Source organism: Cryptomeria japonica, chromosome 2, assembly GCF_030272615.1.
Source record: "Cryptomeria japonica chromosome 2, Sugi_1.0, whole genome shotgun sequence".
Taxonomy (NCBI): Eukaryota; Viridiplantae; Streptophyta; class Pinopsida; order Cupressales; family Cupressaceae; genus Cryptomeria; species Cryptomeria japonica.
The window spans coordinates 194,649,202-194,672,812 of NC_081406.1; the positions used below are offsets into that span (position 1 = coordinate 194,649,202).

At 35.7% G+C, this 23,611-nt stretch overlaps 1 protein-coding gene across 1 annotated transcript; it reads right to left on the reverse strand.

Moving 5' to 3' along the window:
* Nucleotides 1-4,985: 4,985 nt before the first annotated feature.
* Nucleotides 4,986-5,893, reverse strand: LOC131049834 (ethylene-responsive transcription factor ERF011-like). The gene has a single exon (XM_057983918.1). It carries the CDS (start codon nucleotides 5,704-5,706, stop codon nucleotides 5,134-5,136), a length of 573 nt encoding a protein of 190 aa, XP_057839901.1. The 5' UTR covers nucleotides 5,707-5,893; the 3' UTR covers nucleotides 4,986-5,133.
* Nucleotides 5,894-23,611: the final 17,718 nt, after the last annotated feature.

Here is a 23,611-nt window from a genome sequence, read left to right on the forward strand (position 1 = left end):
TCAAGGGTGGGAGTTTGGCAGATGCTCTTAAAGTGTTTGATCACATGAAAGAACGAGACATCGCTTCGTAGAATATGATTATCACGAGGCAGCCACACTATTTCACCAAATCCAAAGTGTGGAAGCATCCATAAGGCAAGTGAATTGTTTGACAAAATGCCACAAAGAGGTCATTTCATGGACTGTAATGATTGCAAGATATGTAGAAAAGTCTTTAGAAACTTTCAAGCGAATGCAATTGGCAGGTGTAGAGCCAGCATGCTACCAGCTTGTGCCAAAATGCGAACTTTGGAACAAGGTATTGGACATCCATGAAAGCATTGTGGAAGTGGGGTTTTTTTACATGTTAGCATTTTTAATCATTGGGAGGATAAATAAAGTTTTTAAATTAAAAAATATAATTAAATAAATTGTGAAGTCAGAGATCTTCTAAACATATATATGTTTATATATAAAATAGTTGGTATGCTTGATGATGCTAATTTTATTCTTGTAAATCATATTCAGTAGTCAAACATTATAAGTTCTTGTGGTTGATAAACACTCGTTGATTTTTGGATATTCCTAAGGTTTAAGAAGATGTGGGCACTTGACTTGTGTTTAGAGAAAACGCTTTTTTCTTCATACATTATTGAATGCAAATTACTTTTGAGCCTTATGACCAGGCTGATCACTGTGAAGACCATTTTCCATCTTACTTTTCAATTCATTACCATTTTCCATCTTACTTTTCAATTCATTTTAATTCGTTAAGTAAGAAGATTTCATTATATCTTTGTTTTCCTTGCCTTTCTTCGTCAACCTACTGTCTTGCAACATTTTCTATTACATTCCTTCCATCTCTAAAGTAGAAAATTTGTTGCTCCTCTTTCTATCGGTTTGCTATTCGACATAGCTTTTATGTGGCTTGTGGGTCCCTTTGACTTGTGATAATTGCAAATGCATCAATTCTCGACAATTTAAGCTTGTTTTAAACAAATTCAAGTAAACGTTTGAAAGTTTTGATGACATTCATGTGATCAGATAGTCTATGGAACCCAAGTTGAACTGTTCAAAAACAAATGAAAGTCCCATCTAACAAACTATAACCCCTATTTCTTTGTTGACCCTTTGTCCAGGATTTAGAGTTTTAGACCCTCCTTAATATCTACATATCTATGACATACATTAAAAACTATTATTTACGGTAAAAGAAAGATATTGAAAAGATGTTTCAACATCCACCAAGAATACTAGATTCCTTGAATAAATATCAAGTATTAAGCAACATTGATATTTTTGGTCTGTGTCTACCATCATTACAGTTACAACCTCTAACAACAACCTTTGAATTGGGAAAATAAAAATTGATAGGAACATTAAAGTAAAATAATTATAAAAAGTAGACTGCTTAAAATACAAAATATAGTTAGTCGATATGAATTTCAAGCAAAGGAAGATAACTAAGCTCAACATCAATAGAGAAAAAAATGTTATTCCCTCGATATTACAAATACAATTTCGAGGCATTTATATTACCAACTTATGAATCCAAAATTTTATAGTTCCATAGGATGCAGATATTAAAATTGTTTCAACTCTGCACTACCTATTGCATTGTATAGTTTTTGACATGAACAGTAATCCTCTTCAGATGACTCAGACGTGCCAAACTTTTCATCTCTTCAATCCCTGGACACATGAGAACACCCAAATTCATAAGATTTTCCATATTAAACTCCCATGATATTGATTTTTATTTTTGACAAGACCTCAATTGAAGACAATTCAATGATATTACCATTGCTAAAAACACTTCAGCTACATTTTTCATGTGCTCAAGGTGGGTGGGGAGATTCAAGGTTGGGACAATGCTCTTTACTAATTGAGATCTTATTTGGAAGGTTCATATCATCTTTGTGGTCTCAACTATGTTGTAGACTGAAAACAATTTCTCTCCACCATTGTAACTATTGTTCAAAGCTCGTCTCCACTTTAACATGAAATCACTCAATAAACAAAGCTTCTAAGGTTGGTGATTTTTTCACTCCCCTTAATTAACAAGCCAATGCATACTTCTTTTGGTATGGGATTTCTAGACATTTTAATTTTTGTAATAATTTTGTAGCTTCTTGCAATGACATTTCATGAAGCACTAGATTTCAAATGGAACTAAGCTTGAAATCCACAATTAAATTCCTTATTTTAGCTATTTTACAATGGTAAACATTCTTAATCGATTTCATATAGCAAAGTACATAATCTAACATCCTTCATGTTAAGGGACACAAATTTCTATAAAGAACAACATTTTCTTGAAATGTCCATTCAAATTCTTTAACACTGTAAATTTTGCAAATTCTATGAAGGAATGTTTATCTGTTGACAACCATTCATGACAAGATCCTTAAACAACAAATCTATTTATTGTAATCTATTTCATAAGTTAATTGCTTCCTTATATTATAAAAAAGCACATAAATATAAAAAAAAATGCATAACTTACATGATCTCAATGCGATTTTTAACTTAATCACCATACATTGATTTAGTAAAAGGCAATCTTCAAGTTTCTTCCAACTTTTGCCTGCCCTCCAATACATTACCCAAAGCATATCTTCCTATAGGTGTAACCATTGCACCTCATTGAAGTACAAGTGCTAGTATGATAAAAAAATAATTGAAATATGCATCACAATAATTACCTAAACATGTAATACATTATAAATCACAAATAGAATAATTCTAAATATTCATTATAATAACTTGCTAAAGATACCTAGCTAGCAAATTATTACCTAAAGAGAAAGGTAACTAGAAATCAATATCCAACTACATAGTGAATAATGTTAAGGTGACTAAACAAAATTCCTTAAGCTATGAAAGTATATATCCCCTCTTTATCAACTCTTCCTACAAATATATATGTTGGGAGAAATATTCTCTACAAAGGAAATTAGTGATACATAAAGTTTACAAATTCTTACACGGCAAAAATTCAATTTCCAACTAAAGATGTTGATGCTAGATATTTATTTTGGATAAAAAGCTTGAACACCCTCACTCGGGCCAATATAATCAACTATCCCCATGCACATACAAAGCAGTCACAGGTGCTAGTTACAGCAAACAATTCTTCATTTTTTTTCACTCTGGATCTATTTATATTTAAATCTTTGCAAACCATACTAAATTGCATATAACATTTGTGGATTGCTGCCATTGACTAGAAGCCAAAAAATAATTGATGTTGTTGTGCGTGCTTAAATGCATAACACCCCTTAATCAGATATCCTTTTTTTAAATTTTTAGCAATGGTTTGTATCATATCTTTCAAAATAGTCATGCATATCAAATACACCTTTGTTGTCAATATTTATTACTATAGCAGTGTGTACAATGATTTCAAAAAAAGTGGGAGATGTTTTCTTTTTCCAACGAAGAAGCAAGATTTAACTTCGTTTGGTACACTACAGTTGTGAGATTTTTCAGGTATGTAGCCCAAGTTAAAAATTGTACAAGATTGAAGAGGATGCAGACCACAAAAGTGGAGTTAATTGCAAGTGGTATGATATGGTGTGATTAACGTTTTGCACATTCAACTCTCTAATTATTAATTTCAAAAAAATCAAAAAATAAATAACTAAAAGTTCATTAATAAATTTCACATGTAACAATAGCCACTCATTTTTTAGTTTTTTTGGACCATAATTGGCCCATTTGTGCACCTTTATTGGTACCCATAGCACATGACCATTGGAGCGTTTTTGCATAAGTATTGGCGATTTTAAGTGCACAGTTATTGGGGCATCTTTAAGTAGGTATCAGGCAACACTTTGAAAAGTGTTCTTTTTGACCCTTGCGCACATAATGAATCCCACAACATGCATCGTTACTACCTAGAAGCCAAAACAATAACTATACGCAGTTAAGTTGCATGCACAGATAACAAAAAAAAATCATCAAAATCTGATGTATTGTTTAGAATTTGTGGATGCATGAAGTTAGCTATAACGGCTACTGAAAGGGGCAATTTTAGGATTTAAGGGGTCATGTCTTTTAGGTACCATGCCCACATATTTAATGTCCAAATATATACATTAATAATCCTAGAAAATGTATCCTCAAGTTTATTTGCTATAAAATTTTAAGCTTTTTATAGTCTTCATTTATTTTCAATTAAGTTCTACTTGTGAATTGTTTCAATTGAAAACATATGTTTTGATTTATATGCAACTTAGGAACTTTCTTTAAGTTCAATTTCTTCAGGCTTCTTGTAAGTTCAATTTCTTCAGGCTTCTTGTAAGTCCAGCTATGGCTTGCCTCCACATTATTGTTAGACGATGTGAGCTTACTTTGCAAGAACAAACTCGCATATGTATATAGAAAGATAGAAACATTGGTTTATCTCTAGATTTTTTAGTGGATACACATTTCTCTTTGTATGGTAAACTCATGATATACTCTAATATTATGTTATAGATCTAGGTGCATTGATTTGAATCTTTCCCACTTGTATATACTCATTGAGCACTCTACGTCAGTTCTCTTTGTACTATTGCTCGTGTTGCCTTTTCCTATTAATAGAGATGCCTCTATAAATGATCGTAATCATGGTGTTGCAATGATCATTTAAGATGTGTGTCTCATGAATTTGATGGATCCCCTCAATGTCAATGTCATGAACAATCCTCACCTTCTTAGTGTGATTGTAACTTCTTTAGATAATATGATAACAAGAAGTTTTCAAATTTGAATTTTCACATGAAACAAAAAAACAAAGACATTATCACAAATTAAGAGCTCATCCCCAAAGCCTAAGAGCCCTTACATGATGAAGACAAATAACGATTCTCCTCCCATGAATATAACTCTTCTTCCTTAACATTATGACTATTGTTACTTTTCTATAATTTTCAAGATAACATTTGAAAATGCAATTTTATTCCTAAATTGTGTTTTTTATTATTTTAGTGTTCATCATTAAAAGCAATAATACGCAAAAGTTGAAACGGAAAGAGATAATGTTGCACTCATCAATTTTCTCATAAAGTGAAAGATAAAAATTAATTTGAACAGTAGAATAAAGAAAAAGTGTTGCAAATGGACTCGAAAATTTTCCCCTTTCCAGCACAATTTTTTGAGGAAATCTTGTCAATTAATGTGAATTGGTAAATCCCACGACTCTTCCGTCCATCCAGTGGAGCCAAAGTCCTTGAGAAAATCAGTATCCTCAAATAACTCATCCAGAGGAAGAAAATCCTCTATAATTGGACACTCAAAGCTCTCTACCTCCTCGAGGAGTGACTCTAACAGTCCCAAATCCTGCTCCTCTAAACTTTGTTGACTGTACACACACGACTGCGATTCTGAACCAGAAAATGTGGCATTACAGTCCAGAGCCTGCCGCAATTCTTCCTTGCCGAACTTGACTGCAACAGCTTGAATCTCAGCCGGAGAGAGCAAAGAGGCCGATGGAATTTCCGGCAGAAAGCCGGGGAAATTAAACTTGGCATTTGATCCTCTGAGGCAGTAAACAGCACAGTCGTAAGCGCGAGCAGCCTGTTGAGGGGTATCGTAAGATCCCAACCAAATTCTGGCTTTGGAATTGGGTATCCTCACTTCAGAAACCCATTTCCCCCATTTTCTCATTCTCACTCCCTTGAAATGTTGCTGTGCCTTGCTTATACTGTTTTGGGTTTTCTTCCCTGGGGATGTTTTAACCATGTTGGGTAACAGAGAGCGCCCGAGATTCGAACTGGGGACAAGCTTGGGAAGTAAAGCCTTGGTAATTAAGTAAGCAACAATATAGTATAGCGCTGATATTTGAATCTCAGACGAGCTGACTTGGCTAAGGATTTTGAAATGGGTGAGAGCTTAGCGGCGGATTTATATATGGTTCATCACATTTGGGGGGACAAGAAGTTGAATGTGTTTGAAGGAGAAATGAATTTAATATTGAGAGTATAGAGCGATTGAAAAGTGTGGGTTAGCCGTGTTGCCAACTAGTAACAACTTACCATTCTGTCGGGAGATAAAAACAGAGTTTAAACGTGGGTTGCGATATATTTCCGATGCGCTGGAAATTTTTAATGCCCTCTTCGCAATAAAGAAATATGCCTTTTTAAAAAGGCGTGTTCACTGAAGTACTTCAAATTTCAAAAGACTAATAACTTTCCACACATACAGATTCTAAACATCAGATTTTCATTAAAAAAAAAATTCTCAACATCAGATTTGGATCATTTTTTTGGTTGTCTTGGCATGCAACTTAACGGCTGAAGCTATTCTGGCTCCAAAACAGACCTTTCGTACAGCGTGTTAGTCAATCACAACCATTTATTGCAAAATCGACGGTGTAAAATGCGCAACTAACACGCGTGTTAGTCAATCCGTACTGCCGTTTTGGAGCCAGAATAGACGCGTCCCAACTTAACTGCTTATAGCTATTGTTTTGGCTTATGGAGAGAAATGATGCACGTATGCGTGCAAGAGTAAAAAAGTATACATTTCAAAGTGTTGTACAAGACCTAATTAAAGATGCCCCAATAGCCATGCACTTAAAATTGTCAATACTTATTATTTTTGGATCATAATTGACCCATTTGTGCACCTTTATTAGTACCCATAGCACACATCTACTAGAGTCACTATAGATAATGTGAAATTTATTAATGGATTTTTAGTTATATATATATATATATATTTTAAGTTAGTTAAGAGTTCAAATAGATAATTAAATTTTTAAAATATAGATATTATTTAAATAAATATATCTCTACCCAATTTTGCTTGTTGATGGATAGTTTGTTTGTTTTTGTTTTTGTTTCTTTTTTTGTGTGTTTGTGTTGAAGAAGATTTGAACATGAACTTTGCCATGTTGATGGATAGTTGTTTTAATTATACTTTTTAAAATATAATTTGGAATTTAAACATTTTATGTATGTTTGAAAGAAGACATGCAATTTGAATGAGATTATTCTAATAATTTGTTAGATTGATCATGCATGCACACAATCAACTTTAAATGTTATGGAATTATCTTTTCACATGAATCTATCTTATAACCTATTAGAATGAACTCACACAATGTGAACCTCTACAACTTGTGTTTTCAAAAACTCTCGTGTATTGCAACTAGAGAATAAAGGACTAGCAATATTGAAAAATTAGTTAGGTGGGTTACAAAATCACTAGGGACAAGTTCTATTAGCTCAAACCCTTTGAAAGCTTAAGTTTATAGAAATAGAAGTAATCAAGAAAGACAATCTTTAAACATGTAGATGCTCTAGAATTAATATGTAGATTTAGGTTTGTTTTAGTGCTCCAATTAAAGTGTTTCTAGAATGATTCTTTTGTTTAATGTTTAGAATTTTTTGAATGATTACTAAATGATAAGTGTATACACCTAAAAATGGTATGAAGATACCTAATTAAACAATCAATTATTTAATTAATCCCCATTTCCAATTTAATTGAATTCACTAGCAATTTGATTAATTCTGCATTCATCTACTTATCAATAAACCTAAGGATTTATTCATTAAGTTCATTTAAATAGTCCCCTTTGATTAATTAATCTAAATTGATTAATCCCCCCCCCCATTAAATTCATTTCTAATAATCCCCTAATTAATTAAAACAAATCAATTTATGAGTTTGTTGAAAGTTAATTAGCTTTTTCCTATTATTTGAATTTTCAAATTCCCCACATGCCTCCTAACTTCTAACCACCTAACCTAACCACCCCCTAACCTAACCCATTCCACCTAATTCTAGGTTTAACTAACCCTATCCAATCTTGCACATCCTAACCTCCTTATCCTAACCTTCTATGGGTTGGATATTCTCCCCTTGAGATACATGGCACTTTGGCCACATGTCTCCTCCCTTAGACACTTGCCCTCTTGTGAGCAAGATTCCTTGACACTTGTCACCACAGAGATGACAAGTGTCCGTCCCTCCAACCGCTTCTCCAACCTCCTCCAATTTGACCCTTGATATCTTCAAAATTCAATCTTGATTGTTGATCCTCGCCACCTCAGCTTTGGCCTTGGAATTCCTATAAATATCCCCCATTTTGGAGCAATAAGGATCCCTTGCATTCATAGTTTTAGCATCATTATTATACACATTTTCATTTCAATCATCTAGTAATTAGCATTTTGGATTAATAATAGCATATTAATTTAGTTTCTTAGATCATGCATTTCATATCATTTGCACAATCAATCATGAAGTAGCTACTCAACTCTTGAGTTGCCACTTTGGAGGTCATTGCTCTGCTGAGAGCCAAACAATCCAACACCTTCAAGGTCCTCAAGAATAGAGGAAAATGGGACATCTCAAAGGAGCTTATGGTTTTCTTTTGTTTAGCTTTCAATTTGCTTCATAATTCCATTTATGTTGTCTCATTATATGTGTATGCCTTTTCTATTTACCACATTTTTAGCATCACATTGATTGGTGCCCACCGTGGGGCCTAGCCCCTTTGATCTTTAACAAGTTTGCTTGCAGGAAATCTCATTGACAGGTTGATTAGCTCTTTCGGTGTGCAGATTAGCTCTGTCGAGCTCCTGAATCGCATTCTTCGTCTCTATTGTACCGTCCCGACACTTCAAATGGTGTTTATGGGAGATTTCTCAATTCTGTTTTTATGGTTTTCCATACTTAAGCATTTTCAGTCTATACCTTAGCGCTTTTGATATGTCTTGTAGCGTTTTTGTTATATTTGACAGTGTTCTTAGTCGGTTTAACAACGTTTCTAGTCAATTCTGCAGCTTTTTTGGTCAATTCAGCAACATTTCTAGTGTTCAGAATAGCGTTTTGGGTTAATTTGATAGTGTTCTTGGAACATTTGATGGCATTCTTGGTCAATTTGATAGCATTTACAGTTTTTCATTGATTTTTCTAACATTGTATTCTGCATTTCTTATTTCTGCTTTTGGACTGTCATTTTCCCAAACCTAAGTTGCAATTTGTTGGTTTTGTAGGTACTTATTTCGCTATGAAAGACTGGAGTCATAAACCATTTCGCCGTCAAATATTGCAATATAAACTACTAACTTTGTTTGCAGTCGCGGGATTTTGCACTTATTTTTGATAAATTAGGCACATAGACCAATTACAATGGAAATGAACAAACATGTCTTATGTGTTTTGATGATAGGCGAGTATGCTCTCACCTTTCTTAGGTGATCCAAAAGCTAGACTCGTCTTTTCTTTTCAATAGTGCATATCTTTAGCGGGCTTGCCCTCCCGAGGAGCCTATAAGGCCAAAGCCATTAAGGCCGGTGAGAGGGGAACAACCCAAGTGGGAATAGCTAACGCCAAGTACTCCAACCCACTAGTTGATGAAAATCAAGTCAACGACAATGCTCGGGACTAGATCTCCTCTATACATTCGGGTATATCAAACCTTGGTTTTCAAAGTTGGGAGACCTCTTAATTGAGTTTATACCCTGACGCATTGAATGGATCCCTTACTAGTTCTAATTAAAATTAGAAGCTACTCGGCTTACCTCCGAACATTATTAAATTCTTAGTGCATGGAGGGGGAAGAATCTCTCCTTAAGACACTCATCATATGTCCCTCTTCATGAGCGTATGTGTGAACTCCCCTTTTGAGACCTTTTGATAGGCTCATAATGGGACTCCACTAGCTCTTGCAAAGGCAAAAACATGGGCACCCTTTAGGGGGTGACAAGGTTGTGTGAGCTGACAGAGTACTAAGTGTGGGCTAAGAACTAATAATGAAGCCAATCTCCTTAGGATAGACTGAATGATGTGTTTTCAATTGTTCAAAACCCGTGAAAACTTGGGCTTTCTTTAAAGCTTCTTGAACATACACTTTATGTGTCCTTTGGGACAAAAATACAATCTGAATTATGTGTTTGGAAGTCAAGTCAAGATATCATCCATTGAAATACAACAAAAATTGCAAACTCAAACTTCAAATTGTCAAATTTACAAGTTTCACAACAAATTAGCTCTTTCGGTCCAAACAGTCGCTCTCACGGTCAAAACAATAGCTCTCACAGTCCAAACAGTCGCTCTCACGGTCCAAACAATAGCTCTCATGGTCCAAACAGTAGCTCTTTCGGTCCAAATAGTAGCTCTCACGATCCAAACAGTCGCTCTTTTAGTCTAAACTATCGCTCTTTCAGTCCAAACAATAGCTCTTCCAGTCCAAACGGTAGCTCTCACGGTCCAAACAATTGCTCTTTCAGTCCAAACAGTAGCTCTCATGGTCCAAACATCATCTCTCTTGGTAGGAATGTTAGTTTTCTCATATTTCAACATTAACTCTCCAAGGTTAAGCTTGCTAGGTATAAACATCAATTTTCTCATTCTACACATTAACTCTTGGGGTCAAAAATAACCATTATCTAAGTTCTAACATCACTAGTTTAAAAGTTCAGAGTTCTTGGTCTAAACAAAAGAGTTTCTTGTCTAAACAACAACTCTCTTGGTCTAAACAGCAACTCTTCTAGTCTAAACAACAACTCTTTTGGTCTAAACAACAACTCTCTTGGTTTAAACAACAGAGTTTCTGGTCTAAACAATAGCTCTCTTGGTCTAAACAACAACTTTCGTGGTTGAAACAACAACTCTCTTAGTTTAAACAATAGACTTCTTAGTCTAAATGTCATCTCTCTTGGTATAAATATCAACTCTCTTGGTCTAAACATCATCTCTTCTTGTCTAAACGTCACCTCTCTTGGTCTAAACGTCAGCTCTTCTGGTCTAAATGTCAACTCTCTTAGTCTAAACAAAATCTCTTTTGGGTTGAATGTCAAATTGCTCATGTTTCAACACTAGATCTCCTAGTTTGCACTTGCTAGGTCTAAATATCAATTATCTAAGTCTGAAAATCAAAAAGTTAGGTCAAAACAACAATCTCCTAAGTTCAAACACCCAATTTGCTGAGTCTAAACATCATTGTTTTGAACTTTAGAGTCACTGCACTACAAAATGGCATTTGTTGTATGTTCCTCAGCATTCCTGGTCAATTTGTCAGCATTTTTGGTCAGTATAGCAGTGTTTTTGGTTATTATAGCAGTGTTTTTGGTAAGTTTTTCAGCATTTCTGGTCAGTTTGTCAGCATTTCTGGTCAGTATAGCAGCGTTCTCAGTCAGTTTGTCAGAGTTTCTAGTCAGTTTGTCAGCGTTTTTGGTCCATATAGAAGTGTTTTTGGTCAATATAGCAATGTTCTCGATAAGTTTAGCAGCGTTTATGGTCATTTTGTTAGTGTTTCTGATAAATTGCACCAAAATCAAAAAATAAAAACAACCCATTTCTCAGGTCATCAAACATAGAGACTAGGTCATCTTCTCGGGTCACTCAGTCAGGTTATCTTTTGTTAAAACCAATTCAAAGCTAGATACACTAAGGTTCTCAAGTATTCATCTCCAACAAGTTTAAGATCTAACATCTCAAAGTGCAACATCACACCTTCTTTGATAAACCAATCACTCAAAACATAGTTTCTCATCAAAGACTTATCATCCTCTACCACGAAACTGCAACATTTGATTAGGATAACCTTGTCCCACATCGTAGGATATATCGTTCCTATTGGACTTGGTTTTATCAAAATCATCATCATTGCACTCTAAACTAAGATTGAAAAACTTACAAATCTAGAAATACTTGAGTTATCTTTTCATGTCATATCACTCTATCATACCTACATTGACAGTTGGTCACTTATCAAAACACCTTCTAGACAATTGGATCCTTGCACAATATTCAACACACGTGTATGCATGTTTTAACTAGAGCACAGAGATGAAAGATCGAAGAAATATAAATAGAAACATTTGAAATAGCTGAAGATCATAGAAACATGGAATACCAAAGAAAAATACAAGAAGAAGACATAACATGTCAACATATCAGAGAAATCAAACAAGTCCAAAATCAAAAGCCAACTATGTCAAAACCTCACAAGGATTCAAATGCATCACCAAAGAAAGGTGGCTCTTTTATGCAACTCTTAAAGAGATCCCTAAAGGATTTTGCCGAGGAAGATCAAAATCGTGCACATGTCTAGCAATGACTCATCTTTCCATAAGCAGTTTGACTCTCCACAGGCATCTATTCCTACACCTCTTAAAAAATTGCAAGAACCTTCCATAGCATCCTCACCAAACAATACACCCAAGAATGAAGTGCCCCAAGGGATATCCATAATGGCCATCAAACCTATTTCAGAGGATCCTATTCAAATCCCATCTCCTTCATATCTAAGCATTGATTCCTTGCAACATCCACATAATGGTCCCTTGCAAATTAATATCCTCATTCATAGAACACTCGTTAAACGTGTCCTAATAGATGGGGGAGCTGGCTTAAACATTTTCTCATTGATTCTTTTCTATGCTCTAGGTTATTCTGAAGATGCAGTTGATCCTTGGAAAAAGATCACATTCAAAGAATATGATGAAGAAGAGCGTTCCTCTAAAGGAATTGTGATATTACCCATCAGAGTGGGACCTTTGCAAAAAGACACAGCATGCCAAGTCCTAGAATTGGATTTATCATACACCATACTCTTGAGAAGACCATGGATAAATGACATACAGGCTATTCCATCAACATATCATCAGTGCCTGAAGTTTCCATACAATGGGCAGGATATCAGGATCTCAGCAGACTTAAATCCATTACAGTGTTGTAGTAATTTGAAACTGGATCGAGAGGTTATTGTTCCACATAACAGTAAGACATCATCTTCAAGAACACAATCCAAAGAAAAATCATTTGCCTCAATTTTGTCAAGTATGGAAAAACAAATGCAGCTAAGAGATCAAGGGAATGAAGAATATTCATTGTCGCAGTTACCAAACCATCAAACTCTCAACAACAACCAATTGTGAAACATCTTCCAATATTTGATGGAGCATTTATTAGTGTTGAGACCTTATCAAAGGAAACATAAGACAAAGATGTGCTATAATGGCTATACAAGGATGAAGAAGTCCAACAAAAGATCAATAATGTCAAAATACCTACAAAAAAATATGAAAAAGGATTTAACATTCTTCAAAAAATGGGATACACTGGAACGGGTCATGTAGGAAAAAGAAAAGAAGGTATCTCAGAACCTATACAACCTCATACTTAGTAGGATACAAACAAATTAGGCTTAGGGTATGGACGAGTTACTCTACAAGAGGACACATCTTTTAAGCAACAAAAAGATAAACATGATAATAGACAAGAGAAGCTTGCAATTGAAAGGGAAGAAGAAGATGTATATGTCGATATAGTTCATGCGTATGCAAGACAAACGTTAGGAACTAGCCCACTTGAATCATAATCACATTCAGTTGACTTGGACTTAAGAGCTACTTGCAAGAGGTCATTCTGACAAGAGTATCATTCTATACATTGAAATACATATCAAAAACTTTGGCATCTCTATCATGACCCTTAATACCTTTGAAGCATCTCAACTAGAGGACCCCTTACCTCTAATCCATCCTGAAATTATTGACTAGGAAAATGAAAGACATACTGAAATTGATACCTTTCCTAATGACCATGCCATATCCTTATATCTTAATGCAATCGAACCCGCAACAACTTTCACCAGGGATTTCGCCAGTGCATCTTCCAACCAAGTGGGTGCGAAATATCCTAGTCGCAAAAGTGAAAATAAAGAAAACAATATCAAGTCTACTACTGAAAACCATTTATTGGCAACATTAGACCGAGAAAAAGTAAAAAGAAAGGACGCATCTAATGGTGAAAACCTCCTCGAGGCATCCGAAGATGGGAGATTCGACACCTTACCTAAATACTATCAAGAGAGGTCATTTATCCTGATAGAATCATCAAAGGCATTTAACATTAGCACAACTAATCACCCAAAGATTCTGCATCCAACAACCTCTCTATCAGAACAAGGGTAAAAATATTTGGAACTCTTCAAAAGATGGCAAATCAATTATGCCTGGTCATATGCAGACATTCCAGGGTTAGATCCAGATCTTATAATGCATCACCTGGATGTCAGTCTAGGAGTAGGCATCAATAATGGAACACAACATGGATCGGGAACAGGCATTCTATTCATCACACCGCAAGGTCACACAGTTCCAAAGGCATATAAATTGAGTTTTCCATGCACCAACAATACAACAAAATTTGAAGCTTTGGTCACAAGAATCAAGATGGCCATAGAAAGGAACAATACACAGCTACAGGTCTTTGGAGACTCTCAGCTCGTCATCAATCAAATCAATGATGATTATCAAACAAAGGATGAAAGGCTAATGCCTTATACAAAGATGGTTGATGATGTCAAGAAATACTTTGTCAAAATAAATTTTGAGCAAATTCTGAGAAATGACAACAAAGAAGCAGACGCCATGGCAATACTTGCTTCTCTCCTTCAGAAATAGGAAAATCAAGAGCGTTATGAATTCCTAGTGGAAGAGTTATTTTACCCTGCACATGATTGTCCCGATTCCCAAACTATATGTCACCTTGTTGGGCATGATTCCTCCCGCTATGGCCAAATTTATACATATCTGAAAGATAACACCCTCCCTCCTGACTTGTCAAAGAACCAAAAGAGAAACTTTATTCGCCAATCCTCCCATTATACTCTTGTCGCGAATACCCTTTTTAAACGAGGTCTAGACGGTACTATTTTAAGATGTCTTGAGCAAGAACAACCTGAGAAGGCCTTAAATGAAGTCCATAACAGCATTTGTGGCACTCATTCAAGTGGTCTTACCCTTTCAAAAAAACTCATACGCTTGGGCTATTATTGGCCAACTATGGAATGAGATTCTTTTCAAATAGTTAAAACATGTAAACAATTTTAGATCCATAGAAATTTAATTCATGCACCAGCACAAGAACTTCATGCTTTGGCAACATCTTGGCATTTCTAGCAATGGGGTCTTGATCTAGTAGGAAAGATAAATCCTCCTTCATCCAATGGTCACAAATTCATCCTTGTAGCTACACAGTATTTTACAAAATGGATTGAGGCAGTACCTCTCACAAATATCATAGGAAAATAAATTGTTACATTTATCTTAAACTACATCATATGTCATTATGGCATACCCATGACCATTATCACTAATAATGGGCGACCGTTCAAGAACCAGGATGTACAAGAGCTATGGGAGAAATTAAAGATCCAACATAGATTATCCACACCCTACTATCCACAAGGGAATGGACAAGTAGAAGCATCAAACAAAACTATTCTAAAAATCCTCAAAAATGACAGTGAATGATGCTAGCAGAGATTGGCATATTCAATTAAACCCTGCTCTATGGGCCTACCATACCAATATCTGCACACCAATAAGAGCCACACCATTCTCTCTTGTCTATGGATCAGAAGCAATACTACCAATAGAAGGAGAGATACCTTCTCTACGAGTATCATTAAAAGGCCTTATTCCAGATGAAGAACAAAGAATATCTAGACTACAAGAGCTAGAATTGATCCATGAACGACGACAAAATGCCTTTGATCATTTGAAGATGTATCAACAAAGAATGTGTCGAAGTTATAATCACAAGGTCAAATCACAAGCCTTTCAAGTTGGAGAACTAGTACTAAAGGAAAATCCGCACAACCAATCAGATTGAGAAAAGAAAGGGAAGTTTGAACCAAACTGGTTGGGTCCGTTTGTGGTCACAACTATATTTGGGTCAGGAGCATATCAATTATAAACACGGGACAAGGATCAACTCGAGGAACCCATCAATAGCATGCATCTGAAGAAGTTTTATGTCTAAAAAAGCAGAAAAAATCCAAAAACAGTGAAAAAGCAGAAAAATCCAAAAATAGTGAAAAAGCAGAAAAATCCAAAAATAGTGAAAAAGCAAAAAAATCCAAAAACAGTGAAAAAACAGAAAAATCCAAAAACAGTGAAAAAGAAGAAAATCCAAAAACAGTGAAAAAGCAAAAAATCCAAAAAGTGAAAAAATACAAAAAAACAACAAAAACACTGAAAAATAAACAAAACAAAAAATCAAATATGAGAAAAAGTGCAATAATAACATATGGTGAAAACCTAGCAAACAGGCACTATCTGTTAGCTAGCTCTTCCATCTATTGGTTCATGCATCCTTCCGCTTACATTTCATTTTCCATCGATGCTATTCATATCCACAAATAAGCCTTTGTACATACGCAGACATTGCAGATGATTTCTCACCATGGTTTGGATCATCGGATATATCATAATAAATTTGTTTCTAGGCTTGGGGCAAAATCCTGCACCTAGCTGGGGGAAAAAAATTCTATCGTTTTGAGCTTAATCAAACAGGTGGAACAACATTTAGACATCTCCTGTCAAGCAAAAACTGAGACACAGCCAACGTTTAACACAAGATCAAATTATCAACCATCAAACTATCAACCATCAAACTATCACATGTTAGTCTAAGCACATCACACACATATCAATAGATGATATCTTTTGACTAATGATTTTAACATAATGTTTCAACTTACCTATCTTGATTTTTTGCTATCATGATTTCTAAGTGACACCAGGATGTCTCTAACTAGAGGAACAAGGAAGGAACATGATATTTTCTTGTCTATTGTCTGTAAATTAATCATTAATATATGCAAATTTGTCTCGGGACATGATTATCAGAGTATCATCAAAGACATTTGGGATTGGCATATAGAAATGGGTAATACTACATGTTTTACACAAGCAACACTCAGGTCATCTTGGTTCAATTATACCTTGATGCTTGTGCTAACTTGCAATATCAAAATCCAGGAAAGTAGTGCTCAGGTTATCAGGGTTCAATTATACCATCGATGTTTGCACTCACTTCCCACATTTTAAAAAAGCTCAATGATGAAAAAAAGCAATAACCCAGTGACTGGTCCAATCGCAACATTGAATTTCATTCACATTTAGCTTGCATTTCATTCTTGCAAAGGATCACAAAAGTTCATCTTATCCAAGGCCAAATCAATTGCAGGAATTATCAATGTATCATCATAGGAGTATACACAATTAGAATGATGACTCATATCTTTATAGATTTGTTGACCCAAAGTGAACCTTATGCTATTCCCCCTAATGCACCAACATCAGTGCATCTAAATCTTCTTGCAACAGGATATCAACAAAATGTCAACTCTTTATCCAATCAATCTTATCAATTCTATCAATCTATCTCATCCGATCCATTATATCGTGTCTTATACAGGATGAATCCTTCCTGGAACCAAACATTTTCATCAATTCTTATACAAGATATATCATTTTTGAAACCAAATGCTTTGATCATATTTGTCTTGTACAGGAGGTGCCATTCTTGAAACTAGACTTGATCTCAATCTCATCAATCTAATCAATCTTATCAATTCAATCAAACTCTATCAATTGTCGCATCAAGAACCACATCAAACTGATCGAAGAACTAACACTTTCATCAAGCTCAGTTGCAAGAATCATCCAATAATCTATCGGGAAATCAATTTCACAAAGATCCAAAAACTCCAAAGGTCAATTATCTCAATTGATCTCCCGAGGGGGCATCATCATATCACAATTTAGCAATCAATGGTTGGGGCATCCTATCGAGCTAATATCACATCAGCATCATCAAATTGAGATTATTCTTTGAATCAACGCATCATCATACCTCGCTTCAAAGAGGGGAAAAATGTATACACCTGTATTGGTGGAAAAATGATGAGTGATGGATCAAGAGGAAAACTACCCTTTCCCTCAAAGAGAGATGAGATTTTTACTATTGATTATCCTTCAAGAACTTTTCACCATTACATTAGGAAGAAGGGGATGAGATAATTCACTAGATTCAATCTCCACACAACGATGATAGACTGAATTCTGATTGAATTGAGAATGTTAGGATGATCCCCCCTTTTCGTGTTTGAAATGGAAAGGAATTTGATTGAATTATGTAGTGCAAACGTGACAAAGAATCAATTATAACTTGAGAACAAATTATGGGACGAAGTTGTGCACCTGGATCTGGTAGTAAAATGTTGAGACGAAGTTTCCCTACGAATTTGATGAAAAGTTGTCTAGACCATGACGAGAATGTACACAATCCTTCGAAAAATCCGCGAAATGAAAATGGTTTTTCGGCCTCTGTAAATAGATTCCAAATCCAAAAGTATAGTTGCGCACCTGGAACCTACACATAGAAAAGAGAGGAAGATGAGTTGGGATTGGGGGTTTGCCTTGAGGTCAAACCCTAGTTTTGGAATTAACCAAGTAATGAAAGAAAGTACTTGCAAGTAGATGTAAATGAAAGACTGAATGGTACATCACCTCAAGGGAGGTTGTAGTAGAAATATTGATAGAAATGCTTGTGTAGAATTGCATGTTGAAATCAATCTTCTCTCTAATGGTTGAATCCTTGACTTGAATGCAACACCTAGCCTTGAAGGGAGACTTGAGAATGCTCAATGCTAGAAAAGAATGCTTTAATGTTTGATCACTTGAACATATCCAAATTTGACCTATCCAACTTATGCCAATGAGAGAGCAAATTCCCCCTTAAATACATGTTTGAAGGATTTGAATTTCGTCACGGGCCGATATCGAGGAGGTTTCCCACCCAAGGCACAACCCACAAGGAATGCTCTAGGAAGGGTCCTGCCCAAAAATAGGGCAGGGATAGGGGCATCATGCCCCTGTCCTAGGAGGACAAGGGTTCCATGCCCCTATCCTACCCCTTTCTCCAGAGAAGAATGCATATGGGGTGATGCAGAGGCCAAGGAAGAAGCTATTTTCGCAAGCCGACCACTATCTGGTCTTCGATCAGGAAAGAGGATTCGAGTTCGCATGCATGAGGATCCTAATGTAGTCATAAATTGCTAGGGTCACAATTTTACGACACTAATTTAGCCCCCACTTTAGCGGGAGTATAAGTGTACATCAATATTGTTGGTAAAGTTCAAGGAAACAAGATTGAAAGACTTTTACCACATTCAAGGAGGCAAGATGCACCAAGCCCCCAATGGACTTGGGATCTTAAGACTTTGATTGACAAAGTAAAAGGGAAGATCGAGAAGGGGAGAACCATGATTGCAAGTAGCAAAGTTCCCTTCACTATGAGTCATGAAAGCAAGGATAAAAATATTACAAAGCAAAACAAAGTCTCACTAAGTAATTCTAAGTATCACAAGAAGGAAAATATGAGCGGAGTGTATGCCCCCACATTAAAGCGATTGCACATGCCTTATCAAGAGCGATTGATTTAAGGTAGGATACACCCAAGAGAAAGAGAAGGAGGGAGCACATTATCGCAAGGATTTAGCCCCCAATCGAGGAATAAATCCAAGGATAATGAACCCAAAACACGAGGTAATGTTGCTTTCCTTGGGGTCAGTATGTTGTATGATAACTCATGTATATCATGTATGTATATGCATATAATAATCATCATTCCCCAAAGAAGGACACTACCTTAGAAGAAAGGGAAGATAGGATGTCTTTTGAGTCAACATGAAAGAGACTAAGAAAAGATCTCAATGCTTTGCATCGTCCCCAAGTAGTAGTTAGGGGAACAATAGAAGAACAGGGATACACATAGAAGAATGATCACAAAGAGAAAGAAAGGAGAGAGAGAGAGAGAAGATCTATAGTGCTAATATTGCTAATCTAGCATGACATCCGCCTCCCGATCTTGTTGATCACTATTTTGGGAAGGTGAGCAACATGCCAGAGGAGCGATATCGAGCACAGCAGATGGAGATATCACAAGATCCAAACAAGGACTATGCTCATGTTTTAAGTCACTTTGTTTAATTCGAGCAGCTAGGATTAGGGTCTGTGAAAACTCATCCCATAAATGTTTGTCCAAATCAACATACTCATACTCACTATCAGAAGCATTAGGAGTTGTATTACCGTTATGAATAAAATTTTCACCCATTTCTTCATCAATGTTTAGAGAAAGAGGAGAAAGAACATGAATAGGAGTAAAACCATCACTTGTTTTATGCAACTTATGATTTGGAGATGTTGGCTGAACTTCTTTCTTAGAAGAAAAGGGTCATGTCAACTGTTGGAGTCTGAGGAGATTGAGTATTTCGAGGGATAGCTTCACAAACTCGAACACAACGTCTTCGGCGGCATTCTCTCACACAACGGTTTCCTCGAGTCTTAGTGGAAGGATGAGAAGAAGGAGGAACACTTGAAAAAGTAGGAATGTTTTTCTCCTTGATAGTTGAAGGTTTAGGTTGAGGTCCTTTTGGTTGAACAAGAGGAGAAGCAGGCCTCTTCTCTCGATAAGAGGAAGGAGGTGGAACTGCACCATAGAAAGGAGGAATATTAGGTGTAGGAAGGAGACTAGGTCCATCATGAGGAGGAGGTATAGGTCTAACCTTAGGAATAATATTGGTGTTCTCCTTAAGAGAAGGTAAAGTCACATCCATAGGAATAGGTGGACAATTTTCCTTAGGAGGGAGATTAGTTCTATCCGAGAGGGGAAGAACCTCATCTTGAAGAATAATAGGGATGTCAAGTGTTGGAGATCTAGGTTGACTTAAGGATAATATCATATTGTTCTTCCATTTTTGATAAGATTAAAAAAAAGCATCACTCCTTGATGGAAGAGATTGAAATTGTTTAGGCCAAAAGAGCAATAGGAACACCAGGGCTTCTTTCAGATGGATGAAATAAGCTATGGTTCACGGTTATGATTTCTCCATTGTGAGGAAATTTAAGACACTTGTGGATTGGAGAAGCAATAGCCTTCATGGAAGATAGCCAAGGATAGTCCAATTTCACACGAAATTGCTCAGAAGAAGGTATGATAACAAAGTCAACATCCATGGATTTAGCATGAACTTCAACAGGAAGGGTGATAGAACCAATGGTAGGACAAGAGAAGCCATCAAATAACTTTACAACCATATTATAAGCATCATAGATTGGCTCATTCAATCGTAAAGTGAAAAGATACTCTTCAGTTATGACATTAACCATGCAAGAGGGATCAATCAGGGCACCACAACAAGGGATATCCTTAACCTTTGCAACTATGTATAAAGGGCCATCGGGTACTCTAATTGTCTCACTAGAGTCGAATGTAATACAAGGATCCTTAGGCGTATCTTGTGTTTCTACCATATTAACCAAGTTTGGAGCCATAGAGGTGAATTCTTCAGAAGTGAGAGAATTAGACACAATCTCAATAACGTTAGAGGTATGAGATGGCAAGGGATCAGTGGAAATCTTAATATTTTTATTAGGAGGAGAAACTGATTTATTCCCGTTATCATTCACACCTGCCATAGATATTAGTATTATTATCAATCAAGTCTTGAACCTTATTTTTCAATGCAAAACATTTCTTAGTATCATGACCAGGTTGAAGATGAAATTGGCAAAAGGAATTGTTATCAAAATAAGGAGATGCAAGTTTGGAAGGATCAATTTGTTTTATACGAGGAAGTTTGATAACATTTCTTTTCAACAACTAAGACATAATACTATGCAAAGATTCATTCAAAGGAGTAAATTGTCTTTCTCTTTGGAAGAATTTTGAAATAGAAGGCACACATGTTGTAGCATTCACATGGTTGTTGTTGATTGGATCACTGAACTTGATGAAGCTTTTTGTTGGTTTGAACTTTGCAAATGGTTGTTGAAAACTCTCCCCCTTATCACTTGGAGCCATAGGAGTGGATTGCTCCATTTGACTCACAAATAGTTGATAATTGTTGAGTGTTGTGCACAACTACGGAAAGGAAGTAAACTGAGACAAAAGAAGCTTTTCCTTGATATATTTTTGTAAATTAGAAATGAAAATTCTTTGAATATCATTATTAGGTACATGAAATGAAATTTGAGCACATAGATGCTTATATCTACCAATGAAATCAGTCACTTTTTCTTTAGCACCTTGTTTAAAATGCATTAAATTAGTCAAAAAGATTTTAGGACCAATGTTGTTTTGAAATTGTTGGATGAAAGCATTTTCTAGTTGTTGAAAATAAGTGATAGAATAAGAGAGCAAAGAGAAATACCATTGTAAGGCCTTATCTCTTAGTGTTCTTGTTATCAATTTTGCAAGAAATTGTTGGTCATAAGCAAAATCAGTACACAAGGTTTGGAATGTTTTGACATGCGTAAGAGGATCACCTTTTCCATTATAGAATTCCAACTGAGGGATCTCAACATGTTTAAGTGGCACGACTTTGACAATATCAAGAGAAAGTGGGCTCGCAACATCAAAGGTGAGAATACTAAACTTGGATTGACTCATAGAAGCAATTTGTTATTGTAAGGAAGACACGGTTTGAGCAAAATTGTTGATTGTCATTTCGATAGAAGAATTGATGTTAGACATAGGTGATGGAGAAGGTGGTGTGATGTTATTGAAACAAGGCATGGACTAAGAATAAGGTGGTGGGACATTATGATAAGTAGGCATTGGTGATGATTGGGTAGGAAAAGGGACACTTAAAGGAGGAATAAAGTTGTTGAAGGAATTGCCCCCTTGTGTCACACTGATTGGTTGAGGAATAATAGGAGTATGCATGGACGCCATAGGTAATGATGGAGGATTAAATGAAGAAGAGGGATTTCCCCCATGACCTATGGTTGTAGGAATGACATTTCGAGTTGAAGGAGCCATGATGTTGGATGTGAAAATAGGAATAATAGTCATAGGATTAGTCAAAGGAATAGAAGGATTGACTTGTGTTGAAGGTTGTGACTAACCTAGGGTTTCAGCACAACTCTTGATAGGCATGACATTAGAATCAACAATATGTGCAATGCCACACAATATATCAATTTCATTCTTATCACTTTGAAGCATGTACTTAAGACCTTCAATTAATGGAAGAGCTTCACTATTAGGGTATTCTTGGGACATCCATTGTTGAAAAATGTCAAATTGATTGTCTAATGTAGAAAGTTGATCTAAAGAAACTCTAGTTAAAGCTTCTTCTTCATCATGAGATCCATCAATAGGCACATAATTAGGATGGGAAGAATTAGCATGATCCTCATTAAAGAAGTCACCCAAATTAGGCTCCATCTCTTCGATAATTTAACCTTGGGAAGCCTTAATTCTAATGCTTCGTCTAATGGGATAGGATAGGTAGGACTAATAGTGGTAAAACTCATGCACTAGAGGGAAAATTTGAATTTTGAATTGTGGAACAAAGCTTACAAATTTGAGTAATGCAAAATGTAAGGAAATAATGATTACACAATTTGAACTTTGTTGGGGGAAGAGGATGACACAATTTCTAAAAATGAAAGGAAATTGGAATTTTAAAATTAGGGCCAAGGGAATACCACTTAATTTTAAAATCAGGGGAGACTATAATTAACTTCTTAATTTTAAAAGATTTCTTGAAATTTGAAATGTTGAATTTTGAAGGTATTTCCAATTCTAGAGGGATCAAAAATCGATAAAATTAGCCAATCTTCTAGATTCAGGCCAATAAATACAGTCATAACAGTCTCCCAAAATTTTGGGAAAAAAGTCGAGGATCGTGGCGGGAATGCACATGGTCCAATCAACTTTTTTTGAAATTTTCAGGGATGGATATTACGATGATTTTAAAGCTAACCCCCAAAAATTGGTGAAATGAAGGCATAAAAGTGAAAATAGGACCCTATTAGGGTTT